Source organism: Halichoeres trimaculatus, unplaced genomic scaffold (genome assembly GCF_033239565.1).
Source record: "Halichoeres trimaculatus isolate MK-OKI-2021-1 unplaced genomic scaffold, fHalTri1.1 fHalTri1_scaffold_13, whole genome shotgun sequence".
NCBI lineage: Eukaryota > Metazoa > Chordata > Actinopteri > Labriformes > Labridae > Halichoeres > Halichoeres trimaculatus.
The window spans coordinates 15,058,681-15,080,356 of NW_027437191.1; the positions used below are offsets into that span (position 1 = coordinate 15,058,681).

At 39.9% G+C, this 21,676-nt stretch overlaps 1 protein-coding gene across 4 annotated transcripts in view; it reads right to left on the reverse strand.

Annotated features, from left to right (window-relative positions):
- Positions 1-21,676, reverse strand: part of LOC141801688 (MAM domain-containing glycosylphosphatidylinositol anchor protein 2) — a 259,025-nt gene that overhangs the window by 130,299 nt on the left and 107,050 nt on the right. For all 4 annotated transcript variants that reach the window (XM_074684831.1, XM_074684830.1, XM_074684833.1 and 1 more), the window contains exon 4: positions 12,169-12,343. In XM_074684831.1, the coding sequence (XP_074540932.1) occupies positions 12,169-12,343 (175 nt within the window). The remainder of the gene's footprint in view (positions 1-12,168; positions 12,344-21,676) is intronic.

The following is a 21,676-nucleotide window of genomic DNA, read 5'->3' on the forward strand; positions in this document are numbered from 1 at the left end:
TGCACTGATTAAAATGGAAAGAGCAAGGAATGGTCATATCTCCAAGTCAAGAATTAAATCAGTCTTGCCCTTGACACTATGGCAGTATATTTTTTCAGAGACTCAAAATAAGAGTAAAACAAACATGCATATAGTTTGCTTGTTTATAATCAAAAAACTTGTACTAGACTTTGATGACGGCCCCTGAATGTGCCTGTGATGACCATAGACTCTAAAAAAAAAAAAAATGGATGTCATCTTGCACATCTGGAAGTGAGGTCACCAGGAAAACTGCTCCCCCTGATGACTGGCTGCAGTATGAGTCAAAATATGCAGCTCTCCAGTCATTCCAGATGGGCTGTGGTCAAACTTAAAAAAAAAAAAATACACCTTGTAGAAAAGTTTCTCACGTCAGATTACTGTGGTGATTTGAAGATATTATTTGGCTGCCTTGAATTCAAGTCCTCTTTTTTCTGAAAAGTTTCGTTTTCATTAGTTTTACGAAGTTAAAAACGAGGCTTTATGTAATGTTTAACGATGATTGACAGCTGCCGTTCTTGTGTATTTTTTTCTGGGTTTGTAAAATATGTCAGGAGGTTGAGTCAGGAAGTGATTAGACCCTTGAAAGAAAAAAATATATATATTTTTGTGACACTGCTCCACTCAGATTCTCTCAGAATCCCTCACAGTCTCAACTGCGCAGACTCTGGCTACACAACTGCTACAATGGCTGAGCCTGTGACTGCGGTATTTTGGCTTCAAAACTGTACCATGGTAAATTGCCGAGGCACGCTGTCCACTCTATATACAGTCTATGGTGATGACAGACATTCAGTTCCCTTCACTCTCACTTTTTAATGATTGAGAGTAGATTGAAACTTTAAAAGATCTACCAAGAAACACCCTCTCTGATATATTAGTCATTCAGGATAGGTTGAGGATGGCATGATGCTGTTAACAACAAAGAAGCAAATTTTAACAATCGCTAAGACAAAAGTGATTAACCTTTCCAAAGCCAAAAGTGTCTTTTTGAAATGTGCATAAGAATCTGTCCTGCTGTAGACTGAGCCTGTTTGATCCCTCAAGAAAATGACATTCTATTCTATTCTATTCAATTCTATTCTATTTTATTCTATTCTATAAGGTAAAGCTTCTCAATCCAGTGACCCCATACATTTTCAGCCTGTTAGAACAAAGAAAGAAGTCCTATGCTTACAATTTGCTCCGCCCTTCAGCTTATTGTTGGATTTATCCTCTCTTAATGTAAATTTTATTACATTGTTTTATACTTTACACTGATCTCTTTGTCATTATGTGCTTTTTTTCAAAATAAATTACATCATCTTACGGGTGTAATAAGTGAGCCAGAATGTCTTTTATGTATGCGTCTGGTGTTCTGTGTGATGCCATCATCAACCATCATCACTGATTCTCTTTTTTCATCATCTCTGATCACTCTTAAGAAATATCAGTAAACAACTGCTTCATCTCTTGTCTCCCTGGTCTTCTTTAGTAAAACCACATAAACAAAGCCTCGTGTGATATTTGATTAAACACTCTTCAGATTTTGGCCTTAAGAACATTTCAAGCCTGCTCTACCCTTGGGAGCTCTTCAGACAACATCCCATCATTCACTGGCAGTCATTAAAAAATATTTTTTAAGTGAGATGATCCTCTTTTTCATAAATGAGCAGAGCCCGAGATCAACATCATCATTATTCTTCCTGCTTTAGTCTGCACAGTCACATCTGGATAATTGGCATGTTGTTTTCTGTATCCAAAAATACTGGCAAAGAAAAAATAAAATAATACGTGTGGATAAATAATCTGTGGCCTTCCTCACCCTGAGAAAAATAATGAAAAACAAAAAGCTGATAAGAATGAAATTATGCACAAGATAATCAACATTAACAATCAGTAGTGTGTCTTAAGCTTCTGATGGGAGTGAAAAACAAAGGCAGTAGATGAGGTCGACTCTACTACTCTGATTAAGAGCCCCTCGCAGGAACAAGTCCTTGAAAGAGTAATGGGCAGTCGTGAACTGGCTTTACCTCCATTAACCAAACCAGCAAACATTTACATAATGTACACATAATGTGCTGATTCATTCTGTCCTGATTCAAACAAGGCTCGGATAACTCACAGCGGCTGTATCACACCATTCATCACAGCGGGTCATTTACATCCAAAAGCACTTAAGAGGCGCTGCACATACATCTTTGTCTACATACATTATGGGATCTTTCCAGAAGATTGTATAATACATCACCTCAAATCAAAGGATCACATTTTCTGAGATAAGGGTAGAGTGTTCCTCAGCCACTTCACATGAAGCTGATTTTAGCTTCCAAATTGATGGTGTCAATGTCAGGGGAGGATTTGAATTGCTTTAGTTCAGACTTAAAGAGCACTGGATGATAACACGATCCTGATGTATAACACAGACTTCTGTTCACTTTGTACTTTTTCAAACATTTTGCTTGTTCTGTTGCCTTAAAAGGCTCACTCTGTTTTACTGAATTCAACAGAGCCCTCCCTCTGCTTAGTGATCTAACCTTGGCTAAATAATGGTAACAATGCAAAACAGGGAGCCAACTGACTAGGTATGAGCTGAAAACAGCTTCAAAGTTATTCATAGTGACTCACAAATAGCGATTTGTAGCTTAAAACTTTAAATCTGGAGTCTGGATCCAGGATTTTTTTTTAAGGATTCTTTATCATTGTGAGATCGGGCTGTTTTCACGTGTGTGTGTATATAACCCCACGAAAAATGGTCGGATTACTTTGCAAAACAATACAAGACAAGGTCACCATAATTTCTGACAGATGTAAAAGTACGATCCAGATCCTGGCAATATTCTGGAAACTAAGATCCCCAATATGAAATATGTACTGGGTCATCATAATTTTCAACACCGTCAGGTGACAAATTATTGTACAAACCTGCAACTAACACCAAATTGTAGCAGACAGTCTGCTGAAAGGGAGTATAACATTAAAGAAGGACTGAAGTCCTGGTGATAATCACATTATGCTTGGCGGAGGTCTGCACTCTCTGAGTGCTTTTCTAGTTTATCATGAGGCTGCTCCACCATGCTGTTTTTCAACCACATGATTTGTATCTGTGAATCTAGATTCACAGTGGGAATTCAGAACTGTGTCTTGTAAAACAAAATTTAATGGGCTGAAATTTATTTCACTAGAAACTGAATTTGGTTCATTTGAAATATCAAATTATGAAAGCATGATGTGTAATTGAATTTAATGACTTAAAACTAAATTTATTTGTTTTGAAATTGCTTTTTGTTACCTGCTTGAAAAATCAACTCTCTTTATTTCTAAAATACAAAAACATCAAAATCAGTTTAAGCTTGCACAATTCAGTATCAGCTCAGCGTGGCACAACCATTATGTTATCTATGTCTGTAAGGTCAATCAATCGAGCTGAGATTCACGGGAATCTGCAAAAACTTCTTTATGGTCTGTAGTGGCAAATCCTGCCTTGTGTTTTAAAAGCCACCTGAATGAGAGGAGCCAGCTGTTGTCCTGATGCGTGTCCACTTTTCAACTTTTCAAAAATAAGTCCAGTACTCACGAATTTGGTCCATGGTCCATTTATTTTACAGATGCAAGATCTATTTTTGTCATTCATGTCTTAGGAAGCTCATCTCAAAAAATAAAATCCAACATAAAAGACGTTTCCATCACACGGTCAGAAAAATGTTTGGCATAAGCTCCCTTCACCCTACAAGAAACAAAAGACTGACCCCACAACTGCACTGACTGCCCTAATAAACAAAACTCCACCCACAACCAAGCTCTTCAAACAGTCTAAATAGATCTATGAATCAACATAAACTACCCACTTAATTTTTTGAAAGTTAATAAATCTAAATGAATTTGATACCCAGAATAAATCATATGAACTTGAACTGTAATTAATCTGCCCTGTAAGAAAAAAAATTAAAATAGCCTCTACATGGTTTCTGGCTAAATGATGTCTAAAGACCAGGGACTAAATGATCAGGCTTGATTATAAAACTGAATCTGGAGTGTGCGAAATTGATTTTTTTATTTTTGAATTTAAGGAATATAGGAAGTTTAACTTTCAAGTTGGTTAAAACCATTTTAACGCAAATCAGTTTTAGAAAAGAAATAAATTCCATTTCAGATCATGCTTTTATAATTCAGTATAATGATCCAAATTCAGTTTCTAGAGGCACAAATCTCAGACCAACATCTGCACATTTACTTTTGGATCTGTAACTGGGCCTCTAATTTATCACTCGTTTAACCCCATCTGTTTGTCACCTTAGCAATTAGCGTTTTTAAATGGGAATACCACCTGTAAATCTTAACCAAAAACCAAACTGTTTTAGTGGTGACAAATACTTTTGAGGTCATTTTAAACCCATAACTAGGCTATCAAATTCACAACAGCCCAAATGGCCTTTATTAACCCTTTGACTCCAGATGTGTCTGTGCAGCACAGTTGTACAACCGCACTTTGAATGACCATTCTTACTACAGTTTGTAAAGGGGGAAAAATTCCAGAGATTTGTGAAAGCCGAGATGTTGCTCTTTCAGCCATTATGTGGTTGTTACAGTCATTTCACTGAGGCATTCGAGGAAGCCTGTGAATACACACCAAGTGGAAAGCAGATGGATAAAAGGAGAGCACAGAGCCGATTTTGTCCAAACATGCTAAAAGAAAACAGAATGAAAGTTTACAGTTGTCTCAAGGATTTGATGTTTCAAACTACTGGAAAGAAGCAGCCGCCATGTAGAGGTGGTGGGGAAGTAGAAGAATCAATGTTCTTTTGTCCATGGATCTGATGAAATTATATCTATTCATATTCACAAGATGTTTCATCAGCTAATGACTGCATCTTCCACCAATCTGACTCATAACTCAACTTATTGAATCTGCCGCCAGCACCTGCTTCATCCAACTGAACCTATTAACAAATGGGCTCCCTTGAGATCCTCATCCCACACACATTCCTCTTGGGGGTATATAAATGCAAGCACAGAGCCAACACTAGTAATGAAGGGATTCAGGAGTTAATAGGGACTGCATAAGCCTCAGTTAATTCTAAGCAGAGCGTTCCAAGTTTCTGTATGCCAGTGTTTTCTCCAGAACCTTCAGCCTTCTCCTGCTCCGTGCACATGTTGACTGAGGCACCTTGCAGCAGGGCTTGCAGCATGATTTGGACATCTGATGGGACAGAAAGCACCAGTTATATGGACCAACTGGATAAAGGAAAAGCCCACATGGCCGCTACACAAACACCATCAGCTGCTGTTTGGTGTCTGAGCTCCTTCATGAACTCCTTCGATGGAAGGCAAACATAACGCAGACACACTTTTCCAAGTCAGCCTCGCAGTACTGCTTTGACGAGGTGTATGCCAAGACAAGTTAAGCCTTTGACAGGCGTGTGTAGGTCCGGACCTCACCGGTGGAGAGTGTGCTCATGCATAAGCATGTGCTTGAACCGAGTGGGCATCTGCTATTTCTGCTTCCCATCACACACAAAGAAAGTGATGCACACATTCTTGTGTTTCAAAAAATAAAAAATAAAGATCACACTCTTGCACACAGGCACACGCAAACTCATAGTATCCTCATTGAAATTCTGTGCAGCTGCAGTGTCGAGGCAGGGCTGTGTAAGTCCTTCTAGAGATAACACACAGAAAGCAGACTATTGTCTTATTCTAATCCTCCTTTTAAGGGAACGTGGTGAGAAATATCAACAAAGAGTGAAGATGTGTGGAAAGCTTCAGGAAAATGATATCCACAGTCCAGTGAGCTTTTTCTCACATGATGCACCACCTGATTCATACTTTTTCACAGCCTGCCACAAACTGGCAATGCTTGAATAGGCAGACAACAAAATATCATCTGTCCAACATTAGCATATGGACAAACAACATTTGTGTATTCTGGGAAATTAGCTTTTTTTTTTTAATTTGTCACCTCCACATTTCTTCTCTGTGCACAAACCTATTCTATTCACTCTGACTCCTTTAGACTATTTTGAAGCAAGTTTTTAAAACACAACCTGCAGTGAACACACTGACCTGGACTGGGCAGGTTAAAGGCACAGCAATTTTTTTTCTTCTCAATTTTCCCATCAGCTGAAATCATTCTGTTCTCTATCTCTGGCTGAATTTGACAACCTGTAATTTTTGGGCTCCAATAATTGTCTTGAAGATTGTTTTGTTTGGCAGCAAGTGACAAGTTGAGTTTTCTAGGATTCATTCAGCGGATTAATAGAATGGTTGCACCTAATGATTACTTCCAGGGTTGACTTGTTATTTTTCCACAGGAATTGAATGAGTTCATTATGTTGTGTTTTTCATCAACAAAATATCAAGAAATTGAGGAAAAATGTCCACCCCAGGTCCAGAAAGGCTGTGATGGTGTATATAAACAACCTCTTTAACCAAACACATTAAATCATAAAAACACAATGAAAACCTGCATATCCTGGAATGCAAGAAGCTGGAAGCAGCAACTGTGTTAAGGCCCATTTGTGTTCAACGTTGCTTATGGTTGAAGCCCTCTGTACATGTTCTGCTTGTTTCTGTATGTTTCTATAAAGCTTGCAGATATGGGCAAAACGGAGCAGTACCCCTAGAAATCATGGGGGCAGTGTTGCTGTTCCTACCTGATACGAAGCTTTAGTGAGACACAAAGAAGAAATAACAATGGCGGAACTTTCACAATGAATTTTACTGTCTCACTGACCATTGCTTCCGTTTTTGTCTTTCATGCAAGCGGTACATTGGCAACATCTCCTTCGAAAAGGACCAATACATTTTCATACATAGAGGGAGTATAAATGAGCCTGTAGCAAAATGAATCCTTGCTTTATGACAAAATAAACAGCAGAAAATGTGGGCTGATGCTGCACCAAACATATATAGGGATGCTCCAATACCAATCAGTGGTATCAGTTATCGGTGTATCGCAAGCGGCAACCTCTGGTCTTGGAGACAATACAGAAGTGCTGAAATCTGCTGTTCCTTGAGTGACCACTTGAGGCTGGCTCCGGAAGTATTGGAAGTCACAAACTGACAAACACATCAAGCCAAAAAAAAGCTGTTTACAAAGCAGAAATTAACCTATTGACAGCCTGGTTTAAGTAATGTCTCCTGTATGAGTCGCTGATTCGACTACCCACTGTACAGGGGTGAATTATTTCTAACTCGGCAGTTGAAAGGATTTTAAGATCCCAAACTCTCCCAATCAGAGGCAGAGCTTAAGGTCATGTGACCAACAGGCGCCTTATAGCTGTGCGCAAAACCCTTGCCACAACCAATATGGCTGCTGTAGCCGATGTGCTTCATTTTCCATTTTGGAAACAGACGAGTGACTTCGGGGAGACTACGTCCATGTTTTATACAGTCTGTATCAGTGCCCCTAAAGGCCTGATCCATATTAATGTGAAGAGATTAATGGTGCCCGCAAACTGCTCTCTGCCTTTTTTTTTTTTTTTTTTTTTTTAACCAGCCCACTTTGCTACTTAATTTAAAACATGACTCAGATCCACTTGCTTTGGTTTTTGGTGCATTGCCAGTCAAGAGGGAATAAAAGTTTACATTTGAAAAGAAGCTGTATACATTCTGAAGAATCGTTTTGGTGGTAAACATTACATATTTCACAGTGTAAGTAAATTTTCACTTCAGTAATTCCATATACTTATTTTTTGCCTTTTGCCCAAAACATTACCAGACTTATCCCACAGTAGAGCATGCAGGTTATTATTTAACTCTGGTATCAGAAAAGTTGGATCAGTGCATCCCTAAACATAAATAAATAAATTAAAAAAAACATTACTTCCATCTCAATCAAAATTGTAGTTGAAATTGTAAAATTAGTGGTTATAATTTCTCCATCAATCCCAAGTTAATTAAAACATCTCATGTCCCTGGACTTTTTGCTGACAGTAAGTCTTAGGTGTCCCTTTTCAGCCAAATGTGTGTTATCTAGACTGTTTGGGCGACAGTAACAGAGCCCTGAGCCTGCACAATAAGCTGCCCCAGCAGAACTCCTAAGCCCTCCCTGATCAGTCACTCAGTGAAACATTAGATGCTGCAGCAAAATTAATGCAGCTGAAATTAAATGAAAACAGTGTAAAGACTCCCCTGTAGGAAAACCAAGTGAGCATCTCAAGCTCAAATCGATCAGTGTAGGAGTTGGGCAAAGGTTCTTTATTAACTTTGCAGAGGACCCAACGGCCCACAAACACAACTGAGGTGTCAGCAGGCGTAAAATGTGCTTAGATGGACTTTTGAGCTCTGTAAATAGGATAGCCTGAGCCAGCTATATGGCTACTATCAGCTCTTCTGAGCTGCAGAAGTCACTTATTACCTCTAATTATGCCTTCCTTTTTACATCCACTGCTAAGAGACAACTACAGAAAACTCTTACCGTCTCACTCAGTCTATGTTCTTTCTCTTTTTATTTAATTTGACTGAAACTAAGTCAAGCAGACTGCAGCTGCTTTTATAAAGATGGTTCTTTTTCAGGAAAGCACACTGTGATCTAATAAAGGTGCACATATGAAGACACTCTCTAGTGTTTATCTTAAAAAGAAGACCCTTGATTCCAGAAACCAAAAGCAAATAAATTGTCTCAGAAGAAATTTATGAAGCAGATATTAAGAATACCACTCAGGGTTCTTTGAGGGAAACTGCATCTTGTTATGCGCAATATCTTCTCTCAACAGTGATGGTGTACTCCATTATACTGCCAATCCTATTTTCTGTTCCTATATAAGACCATGGTGTTGGCAGAGGTATGCATGCAGGACACAGTACATGTGAAAGAGAGAGCAAACATGATTCAAGGTGTTGTTGGGAGGTCCAGCTCCAAAGCAGCAATTTTAATGCTAATTAAAAATCATAGCTGCAAACCCCTAAAAATAGCACATACTGCCGTGGCCCATCAATTAAATTCAGCCCCAGGGGACAGCTGTAACATTGCTCCAGAGAAATGATGTGCTTTTGCTGGTTGTGCAACAAGGCAGTGTGAGCTAGTGAAGTACACACACAGTGTGCTACAAGGCCAGATGCAAGGACATCATCAGGAGAACAAAATGCAAATAATATATCTGCTCATTATTTCATTATGATGAAATAGCTTTATTTTCACATGTTTTTAATACTCTCTCTCTTTGCTGCTGCATTCAAATGAAGGGAAAATAAACGTACTAAAATACCATTCTACTGTCTTACATGTGAGCAGTGTCTTCATGATGTGTTGTATGACCTATATAGGTAATCCTTCTCATATCCACCATGTGTGCACAGCTCATTTACATTTATTCGATAGTGTGTACATATTACTTCTGCCTACAATGAGACTTTATCTATGACTACAAAACTGAAGTATGATGTTTTTCTATATTGGCTGCCAAAGTTACACCTGAGAGTTTCCAGCACTTTATGGCAAGATGTTGTTGTTACTGACAGTGTGGGTAATAACGACATTAGAGTACAACGGCATTACTAACAGCGTTATTTTTTTCAGTAACGAGTAATGTAATTAATTACTTTTCCCATCGTTGCAACGCTGTTACCGTTACTGAGAATTTGAAGTGGCGTGTTACAATAGTTTGGTTGAATAAAGCGCAAGAGTCCGGTTTTGGCATCACATCACTCAGCTACCTGGAGAGAGAGGGGGGGTGGGGTGGGGGTGGGGGGGGGGGTGGGGGGGGTGGGGGGGTGGGGGGGGGGGGGTGGGGGGGGTGATGGGTTGATGGCGCCATTGCAAATGCAATGACCATTGGCTGGGTGGGTGGATCATGCCCTATGATCATGCCCTGCTCACGATGTCTCACTGCACGCCCTGACTGCTAAACATAACATGACAGCGACAATGGCGTCCAGCCTGGGACGTAAGAGTTGGATATTGCTCTGTTTATTATGCAGTATTATACAGATACACAGAATTACACTGATTAAAGGCCAGAATTTCCTTTGTTTTTTTATACCCAAGTTTACATTTTTGGGATTAGGTTTTATACTTGAATGCAAAGTGTGTGAATATAAGCCTATTTATCTTCAATATTTGATTTTTATTACTTCACTGAATATTTAAGAGTTGGATATTGCTCTGTTTATTTTGCAGTAGGCCTTATATACAGTTAGAGATTTGCACTACTTAATGGGCAGAAGTTTACATTTGTGTTTTCTTAACAGTTTGTAATCTTTTAGTTCAAATAAATAGGCTACCAAATGTTCTAAAACACTGTATAAAGTGTTTTTATTCTTTAATCAGCTGATATGAACATCTTTGACATTAAAAATGTAATAGAATGTAACAACATACAGAACATGAAAAAATAACATCACAGTTACCTTGCTGAGTAACTAATAACTCTTACAATGAGGTAACTGAGTTACTAACGCAATTACTTTTTGGGAGCAGTAATTTGTAACTGTAACTAAAAACTTTTTTAAGGTAGGATGACCAACACTGGTTACTGATTATATTTTAAGCACTATCGTCTTCCCAATCCCTGTGCTCCTCAATTTCTTCATATTCAACTAGGGCTGCCAAGCTCTTAATATCTTCCTCTTTGGGTTAAGGTATTAAAAATCAAATTTCTGATACATGTCTGCTATTTTAGTAGATTTTTTTAGTGAGCAAAAAATGCTTATGTTACAAAGGAAAATTACCCAATGTGCTCCAAATGGCAAGAAAACTGACCAAGAACAGCCAGATGATGGAGCTTATTGAGGCTCCACACTCTGTGATTATCCTCTGGTCTGTCTCTCGACATGTTCTCCAGCTTCATTTCCACGCCTGCTCCTCCGGCTCTTTCACGCAGCTGAGGTGAAATGGTGCACGGAGGGAACAAGGCTCCGACTGTCAGCTGCAAAGGTACGTTCAGCCTCTGCTCCACTGCTCCACTAAGGCCTTTCACAAGCTTCCCAAACAAGCTCCAATTCCACAACCTCTGCCCATGTCAGTCCAAATAAACAGATACAAGGATGTGGCCCACACAGCAAGGGGCAGGAATAAGACGGAGGCAGAGGAGAAAATGTAGGAAAAAAAAGGGAAGGGGGGCTGAAACTGCCAAAGTACTGCTCACAGAACAACAGTCAAAGGCCAGAGAGCTGAAGGGCATCTTATTTAGCACAAGATATTCCGCTCCACTTACTCTTTCTTTGATAATTGGATGTTTGGAAACACTTTGAGGGCAGTGGGGTCATCAATTCTCATAGATGGACTACTTTTTACTTTGCAGCTTGGCACAAAAAGTCAAAGCAAGGAATTAAAGAGTAGAAAAAGAGCAAAATGAAGAAGAGACCATTTAAAAGGCACCAAAACCATGTGTGCCATCGCTTTAATGCTGCACTTGTTAGCTAAAAAGGTTTCTCTAATTAGTTTGGGGCCGCTCATGTGGATAAGTTGAATATTCTATGTAAAGTCAATAAAAACAAAAACAATCTGTCACTATTTTGTTTAATAATAGATAAAAAACCTACTAGCTTGTTGTAGAAATGGTTTAAGAAGGAGAATCTGCAAAGTCCACAACTATCTCCTGATAATAGATGATTTTTAGTCCAGTTTTTGAATCAAAATAACATGTTTACATACTGCAGAAACATTGAGCTGTTAGAGTTCATGTTGAAACACACTGATCAGCAAAAATCACTGCAGCTATCAGTGTACAAGGTGTCATTTAGAAAATTTTATCAGAGTCAGCATTTGGACAATTTGGGGTTTCTTATTTCTTATGATTTAAACAGATACAGTATCAAAGCATATGTTGTGCACTGGTCTAAATTTAAAGTCTAACTGTTCTGCTTGTTACATAATCAGGAGTGAGTGTAGATGCTCTGTGGATTCTGTCTTTGCAGTTAATTGAACAAATCATTTTGAGTGTCACACTTTTAGATAATGTGTCATCATATGTGGCTTGTGCCTTACATGTCTTTAAACCAAGAAGAAAACAGGGACATAGATTGAAACAACCTAGACAAAAACAAGCCAATAAAAAACAAATACAACCTTGGGACTTGTGGAGCAATACTAGGGAGCTGAGTTTTCCAGATGTTGCTCAAAGTCTGAGCTAAACACCCCCTCAAGTAGGAAAAAAATCTTAAAATAGTCTTATTAGTTTTTGATTCCTGTTAAATAACACAACTCTAGATGCGTTAGTTTGGACTTACAGTAGACGTCCACCCTGATAGACTTGATGGCTGGGGAGCCAAGGCCATTCTCTGCCTTGCAGTAATAGCGACCTCCCTGTGTCCTAAGGATCTTTGCGATGTGCAACGTCTCGTTGAAGACACTGGAGTCCTGGAAGCGGTCCGAGACACTGCCTGCTGTCTTTGTCCATCGGATCTGTGAGAAACAAACAACAACATATTGAACTTTTAGTGTAGAATGGATTTTTACTCAAGAGTTTAATACATGGGCACAGTGTATGTGATATTACTGAAATGTTCCTGATACATCGGCCACTTTACCAGGATGGACCCCCTTTTGCCTTCAGAACTGCCTTAATACTTTGTGGCATAGATTCAACAAGGTACTGGAAACATTCCTCAGAGAGTTTGGTCCTTATTGACATGATAGCATCACACAGTTGCAGCACATTTGTCGGCTGAACATCCATGATGAGAATCTCCCTTTCCACCACATCCCAAAGGTGCTCTATTGGATTGAGGTCTGGTGACTGTTGAGGCCATTTGAGTACAGTGAACTCATTGTCATGTTCAAAAAACCAGTCTGAGATGATTCCAGCTTTATGACATGGAGCGTTATCCTGCTGGAAGTAGCCGTCAGAAGATGGGTACACTGTGCTCATAAAGGGATGGACATGGTCAGCACCAATACTCAGGTAGGCTGTGGACTTTAAACCATGCTCGATTGGTACTAAGGGGCCCAAAGTGGGCCAAGACAATATCCCCACACCATTACACCACCAGCAGCAGCCTGAACTGTTAAAACAAGGCAGGATGGATCCATGCTTTCATGTTGTTGATGCCAAATTCTGACCCTACCATCTGAATGTGGAGCAGAAATCTAGACTCATCAGACCAGGCAATGTTTGTCCAATCTTCTATTGTCCAGTTTTGGTGTTGCTGTGTGAATTGTAGCCTCAGTTTCCTGTTCTTAGCTGACAGGAGGGTCACCCGGTGTGGTCTTCTGCTGCTGTAGCCCATCTGCCTCAAGGTTGGACGTGTTGTGTGTTCAGAGATGCTCTTCTGCAGACCTTGGTTGTAACCAGTGGTTATTTGAGTTACTGTTGCCTTTCTATCAGCTCAAACCAGTCTGTCCATTCTCCTCAGACCTCTGGCATCAACAAGGCTTTTTCACCCACAGAACTGCTGCTCACTGGATATTTTCTCTTTTTGGGACCATTCTCTGTAAACCCTAGGGATGGTTGCGTATGAAAATCCCATTAGATCAGCAGTTTCTGAAATACTCAGACCAGCCCATCTGGCACCAACAACCACGCCACGTTCAAAATCCCTTAAACCACCTGTCTCCCACATTCTGATGCTTGGTTTGAGCTGCAGCAAATCATCTTGACCATGTCTACATGTCTATATGCATTGAGTTGCTGCCATGTGATTGGCTGATCAGAAATTTGCGTTAACAAGCAGTTGGACAGGTGTGCCTAATAAAGTGGCCAGTGAGTGTATATACACACCATTTCTACACATGCTGCACACTGTGCATCTTAGCTGAATGCAAGTTGTTGTTGGTAGCTGTGGATGTCTGTATGTTAGTGTCAAAAAAGAAGTTTTAACAATTTTGTTGTACTATAAAGACAATAAAGGCGACTTATCCTATTCCTTTTTATCTATTGATTTTCATTCATTTTGACAACTCTGTGTGTGACGCACTGATTAACGACATCATGCTCTCTTCTGAAATGTCACAGTTTAAAAAGGAACCTGATGGCTAACAATCTTCTCCTAATGTTACTCTTTTCTCTGTTCTGCACAAGACTGACCTGAGCATGGCCCCTCTCAGCATGAACACCTTTCACTAACTGATGAGCCCCAGTTAGCCTGTGGCACTGAAGAGTAATGAAAGGTGAAATGGTGTTACTCTCCAACATGAGGTTGTAATTGACTCTCCATCATCTCACTCTCTTGTCCTCATTAAAGCGTATGGCATGAACAGGTACCGTGACAACTCTGGCTTGGAAGAGGAGAGGTGGGTGGGTGGGTGGTGGTGGGGTGGGTACAAGAACGAACCAGAAAGACAGAGTCTTAAGCTGTATTCAATCCCTCTCGCTAAGTAAGCCACAGATGGACTGGCTTTGCCCGTCGAGCCTCACATATCTCCTCCCAGGCAGGGAAGGCTGTGAATTAGAATCCAATATCTCCACGCGGTATGGTGTGGCATCATCTCGGATGCTGATAACATCCCGTTTTACAGCGATAGCATCAGATGGAGCAGGGATATCATTGCAGGGAGGGATGGGGATTGGGTACTATCTTGGGAGATTGCTCCTGCTCTGCTAAAGCTGTGGGGTTTTCACCCCTGATGACTCCAGCCTGAGGTAGCAACAGCTTGATGTTGGGTCATTTTCCAAACAGCAAATCAAAGGATGGAGGGGGACCAACCTGATAATAGCCCTCTATTCCAGAGGCTTTTTTTGATGCTTGGGGCAAGAAGATGACAAGCAGAGGAATTTAAAAGTTTATCAGAGGAGTTTAGATTCTCCAACTTGCTTGGGGTCTTACTGTTCAGAGTGGCAGAAATAAATTAGCCACCCTGAAACTCATAGGCTGTTTGTGCTGTATTTTCCCTTCTACAGACCTCACATGTCTGTATTCAGTCTGAGCTTCTGTCGCATCCCTTTTATGCAGCCTTTAAATTGATACATCACCATTAAAAATAAATGCTTCTAAATGAATACACTGCATAGAAGAAGCTTCACTCAGCCTGTTTCAAATGCATCAAGGGGCACTGAGGGAAAGCGCTCTATGAAAAAGCCCACACTCAGCAATAGATCGATGCTAAAACCTCACTGTTATGGAATCTGGCGCCTATTATAACAGCTTTAGAGATCATGAGTTCAGCAAAACAAGCCCAGAGTTGAATAAATTGAGATTATAAATGAGATGAAGTAAAAGTTTTAGTTCCTGTGTCACTCTCCTGCTCCTTCTAATGCAAATACGAAACAAGCCAGTTTATGGTGACTTCAGCAGAATCCAGTGCTCCCCACAGCTTATACCCCCATGCATTTCTTCGCCCTTTGTGTAAAGAGCTTTGAGTTTTAGGGAAGTGCAGTATCAATAAGGGCATTGTTGGAGTGACACTAAGAAGTGGGTATTCATATAAAGCTTCGTTTTTTTCAAAGGGGAAAGCGCTCCTGATTGTTTTCAGGGGGCAGCAGGTCACTTTATCAGCTAGCTTTCAACTCCTGCCGTACCCTGAAGTCATTTTCACTCCTCCACTCTTTTGACTCTTCTACATCTGAGCACCTCAAGCCACAGGGGGGAGTCCTGAAGTACGCCTGCCGAGAACAATTTGACCCTCTTCACTCTCCTTACTGCAATGCAAATACTCTTGATCTGAGTGGAGCTGGCGGATTTGAGCGATATGATAATTGCTCCTCCTTGCCCACTGACAGCCTGGCTGAGTTTTTGGGCTATTTTTACAGCCTCTTGCTCGTTCCTCAGATGAGACCCATAAGGTGTCTGAAAAAATACACCAGGGAATAAGTCAAACTGCTGAAGAAGTAACAACCAGCTGCTGCTTTATGGCAGAAATTTATTATTGCTGTCTCTCCTGTGCAGTTGAGTGCATATATTAGAAGCAGGAAATGTAAATGGGGTCTGGTTTTCACGTTTCCTTGCACAAAGCTCAGGAAAAAGGGTTGTGTAACATTTTGCACTGTTTAAAAAAAAGCCTCCTGTTCATATCACCACTTAGTTCCACGGAGCTTACACAGAAGCGCCCTTTCCTCTTCGATCAGACATCCCAATGGAAAGATCAACATTTGCCTACAAGGGAAGCAAAGCTCGTCTAGATTAGTATCCAGCAGAAAATCCCAACAGTGTTTGAGACCACACATGCTGCGATGTCACGGCAAGAGCTAATTAAAATGCACCCACTGTCTGTTGTTATGCAGGGATCATATGCTGGAGCACGCATCTTCGCTGAATCTCACATAATACCTGCTGTGATGTTTCGCCTTCCCCAACTACAGACTGGTTTCTAATTGCTTGCCATCTTTTCCCTTCTTTTAGACACTGATGGCGGTCTGTACGGCTCAGTGGTGCAGCCAAGTGTGGTTGAGCATGACAATCAAGCGATCAGACGGAGCAGCAGGGGGTCTAAAATTACAAATTTGTGAGAGCAAAACCCTGCAGGTCTATTTTAGAGCATGCTGCTTCTTGTAGGGATGTTGGGAACAAAACGAAACAAGCCTTAGCTAAGACTTTGATGCTGAAGTTAAATAAGAGGGAGACAGACTTCAAAATCTAACATGAACTGTGCGCTGACTGTACAGAAATGAAGGGAGTCAGATTTCTTTGTGGCAGCATTTTCTTGTTTATGATAAACAGATGGCATTTCTGCAAGAATAATAATCAGAGGCCGGGGCTCCCAATAAAGTTGATCTCGGTCCATGGACACACTGCTCTGAAGACAGCAACCGCAAAAACCTATGAAGAATGGAGGTGAAAGTGGCAAAATTGTGCTATGTGACAAATCAAAGTTAGATTCTTCTGGAAGTTGTGGATGCTGCATTCTCCTGATGCTCCTAAGAGAAGAGGGACCATCCAACTTGTTGTCAGTGTATTGTTCAAAAGCCAGCAGTCCTGACATGGAGACGCAAAAATGCCCATGAAGTCTCACATCTGGGAAGGCACCATCAATGCGAAACAATTTGCAGGGGTTTTTGACCATAAAAGCCATCTTTTTCTTTTACATTTTTTTCATCCATTGTCAATTATTGATGAGACTCATACGGCTCATTTCTACTCATTTGATTTCTGAGTTGTTTAATTGCTTTCCTGTAAAGTCTTTCATTGAAGGTCTTATCAGTTTGCACAATGCACCACAGCCATTGTTAACTGTATAGTTGACATAGCTTGCTGAGGAAAATAAGTAAAAACAGGGCTCTACACTAACTTTTTCACTGGTAGTACTGGTGGGACCAACTTTCAAAACAAGTCGCACTAGCACTTGATTTGGTCCCATCCTTTTATTTATTTATTGGTTTCTTTGTCTGTTTGTTTATTTTTTTGGGGGGTACAGTTATTTCTTTCATATAACATGAAAAGAAGACAAAAAACGGTTTTCAAATAAAAGCAAATAACAACAGATATGCATGTGTTAACATGTCAGGGTTAATGTAGTTACCAAAAGCATTTTAGTTGAGTTGATATGAAAACAAAAAATGAGGCTTTACACAAAACAATAAATAACTTCAGTTGTAACATGAGTTTACAAAACTAACTAAAATACACTAAAATGATAGAGACAATATCTTTAGTTTTCATCTTTTTTTCCAATCTTTGTCAGACATAAGTTCAGAACCAATCAGGAGTGTTTGCTGCCAATACTCCTGATCTAGGAGGGAGTCCCCCACTTTTTACCCCTTTCTCCTGTTGTTCTCCCAACCTGTAATTTCTCCTGATTATCCCCCAATTTTAAGTATTTTCCTGTGACATCTAATATTATTCTATAGTCAAATCGAGTCCTGCACTTGTGCCTCATATTGAATACTCAAAAACATCCACCTCTCTCCTGTAGTTGGTTTGATCCAAAGACGCTGCATGAGACCTCTTTTACTGCAGTCACAGAGACATACGAAAGGTAACTCTGTAACAATTGTTGATAAAAACAAAAGTTTACCAGAGCCTTACTTGTGTTTTTTTTTTTTTTTTTTTTTTTTTTTTTTTTAAACACGTTAACATAACTTGTCATGAGTTATTCTCATTTGGTCTGGTTAAAAAGTTGACTTATCCTGTGGTTTGCCCCGATTCCTCTGGTTAACATAAGCTCTGACATGCTCTAGCGTAGCATCCTCGTCAATAAAGAGAGTTTAGAGCTGTGTGAATCTTAAAGTGAGGAGGCTAACTGTTACTTTTACCAAATATAGTGAAATGCCTGTTGTCGTGAAGTTCTGTTTGTCTTTAGTGAGTGATGCGCATACAGTGCCTGTGATAGAGGAAAGATTAAAATATATGCACTCTCACAAGCAGGACCATGAAATTCTTTCGAGCACATGCTAAAAAAAGGTTGCATATGCAATCATTTTGGTGGCAGTCTTGAGCCTGTAGAATGATGATGCAGAGATGCCAACATATTGAATGATAAGGCTCATACAGTCACTAGTTCAGTGTGTTTGAATCCTCCAGAGTCCATTTCAAACAAAACTGAGAGCAAAGATTTGTGCTTGTATCACACAAGGTGGAAAGGTTAAGGGGGAACTCTATCCCCATTCCACCTATGAAGCTGTAGTTTGTATGGCCAACACTGAAAAAACAAAATGTTAAATCATTTCCAAAAAAGGCACCATCTGCTAAAGACACCAGCACTGTAGGCCAACTGCCATGGGAGCATCCAAAACAGATTACATACTCCAATTGGTCAGTATAAAGCTAGCTGTCCCAGAGCCTGAGGTCAGCTTATTTGTACTCGCTGACCCACGGTGCTGGGAGCTGAAGCTGGCCAGCCAATAATTGAAACCAAAAAAAGGTGTTTGCAATGTGGTGTAGCTAGCTATTGGAGCCTGGTACTCAAACAAAGAAGTGTGGACATAGTGGATGGAGGCCAAGGCAGGAGAGACGAGGGCAGATGGCTTCATCATCAGGGGCTCTTTGATGTTTATTCACAGCATCAAAGACAATGAACCAAGCTGAGAACAGTGACCATCAAAGTATGAACAGACCATGCTTTATGTATGTGCGGCTCTCATAATACAGAGCGAGGGACACTGTGATAAAGAAGGTATATTAGTCATCATATTTAATGAGTACAAAAAAACAAACAAAGAAACAGACAAATAACAAGGCCCTGGTTGACAGCATGCAGCGTCACACCCTGGCGAAAAAAAAAAAAAAAAGAGCTTCTTTTAAACATTAAAACAAGTCCCCTTTTTTAATATGTATATATATATATATATATATATATATATATATATATATATATATATATATATATATATATATATATATATATATATATATATATAGATATATATTAAAAATGGAGACTTATTTTAATGTTTAAAAGAAGCTCTTGTCCTAAAAAAGGTTAGGGAGCCTTACAATAAAAAGTCAAAAGTCAGGAAAGGGCTTTTATTTGTGGGGGTTACAACTTACACAGAAATCAAGTTGTCAGTTTTGTCCACCAACTTTCCACATACATGATTTTTACTGTAACAGACCAGACAATGTTTATCTATTTGATAAATCATTATGTTATCTGAATTGTAGTGGATTCACTACTGTTCACTGGAAAATTGATTGATAGACTACTACTCCCAACACTTGGAAAAAAAACAATGGATGAGTAGAAGAGTGTTAATGTTACATGTTGCACTTTAGTAAATACATAAAGAGTGAGGGAGGCCTTTCTGAATCAATGCTTAATAACTGAAATCTTGCCAAAGGCAGCATTTTAGCATGACCATGACCTCCAAACATGGCCCAACAAAACTTTTTCTTGTTATTCGTCACATGGTTAGCCCAGAAAGCCTTCAGTATAACACAGGACTATCACCAGAGAGACCACTCGTGGAGTCCAGACCGACAGTCAATGGAGACTCAAAGCTCCTGTGAGAAGCTTTCAGGTGGTTATGAAACTGAAAGGTAACACATCTCTTGAAATACCGGTAGGAAGACTGGCTGTTTATAGTGTTATTTTTAAAAGCCAGAAACTGCAGCCAAAGAGTAGGTTTCAGGTTTCCCATGGAGAATATTTTTGACAAGTGATACAGCACTGTTAAAAATAGACATTCACCGATCTAACAGTCGGCCGACTGATTGGTGCCAATTTCCTTAATTTTGGGGGATCAGTCGGCCCATCCTTACATATGAAACTGGTCTTATATATATATATTGCTTTTTGCTCTGAGACCTAAAACTCAGGACACTTTATTGGTTGTATAAGTTAAAAAATAAAGATCTTATCATTGAAAATCATTGTTAAATGGTTTTCAATAAAATAAGAATGTAACATTGAAGGTATATGCTGTCAGTTATTAAAAAAAAAAAAAAAAAAATTGGTACTAGCCCAAAATGGTATCAGCAGGTCAGGCTTTTTAAAGATTGTGATCAAACAGTGGGTGAAAAATCATCAACAACCTGAAGGTTCCTCAGAGGTGCATTTAAGGTACAGGCCATAAACTCAATAAAGTATGTGGCATACCTAAAATCAATTTTGAATTCGTTTTGCCTGAACCCATCAAAGCTCCTTTTGAATATAAGAAATGTAGTGGAGAAACCTGAGTTTGAGTTAAAACAGTCAACAAAGACTAGAACACTTGACCAGGACAGTGGCTTCCACTTTAAGGCTAAGTATTATCTAACACTGAAAAAAGCACTTGACTCTGCAGTCAAGGAGTTCTTTAGCAAACAAAATCAGACTTTTAGGTTACCAGCCAAATGTGGCAAAGAAGAACTCCAATGACTTTCTTGTCTTTGAATAAAGGAGTTTTACTCCATATCAGAGCCTGATAACCTCTGCATTAATGTCAAAAGTCTGTTTGCCTAAGTGCAGCCTTACCATTTCAGACCAAAATGGTTTCAATTACAAAAGAAAATGGCATAAATCATTATGTTTTCATGAAATGTTTTTTTTCTCTTTGGATTCACACTTTACAGGGAGACAGAGCATAGGGAAGAGACAGGACATGATGTAGGGCTGAGTATAAGAGGGAAGCACTTTGGCCACAGCCATGATTTTCTGTGTAATCCTTCTCCTCAGAGAGCCAGATTCCATGTTACCTCAACACTCTACATCTACAAGAATATGACTTCATGTCCCTAAAGTCTGCCAGATGCCAACACTTGCAGTCTCTTTGTGTATAACACCTCAAACACCTTGAAATGCCAAACCCAGGAGGCACAGTGAAAAAGGATGTATTATACAGTGTGTAGGTGACTGACAGGAACATGTATTTATTTGACAATTAAATTGGGAGGCTGTGTTACGGCTGTTAGAAGTGTTTGTGGATAGCTGTGCGTGCGTGTGGTCGGGCGCATGTATGATTTTATTATTATTAGAAAGCCTCTGTTTTTCCTCTGAGGTGGGTGGGCGGATGTGCACCGGGCTGACAGAGGCCTGCTGTGAGGAAGCTGCTGCCTGGTTGGACACAATCCAGAGTCTCCATCAGAAGGAAGGCTTGAGGGAGCCCATGTAATTTAAGAAGTGTGCATATTGAGACGCATGTGAGGAATAAAATGATGGCGAAAACTACCATCTATGGCCCTATTTACTCTGTGGTTGGCCCTTTGTGGTGCTGATGTTGTACCTGGCCCAAAACCCCTTGGCTTGTGTTATCATGGGAGCTCTTGGTATCTCTAAGTCAGGGAGAGAGGCTGAAGTCTGGGCAGTAATGATGGAAAAAGTAATTTTGTAATTTGCTAATGCAAAACTAATCAAAGCCAATTACAGTGATCAAGGAGAGTGACTTGGCCCCCTGTGGTTTCAAGAGGCAGATGGAGAGAGTGGCTGTAGCTACAGTTGGTATAGAGG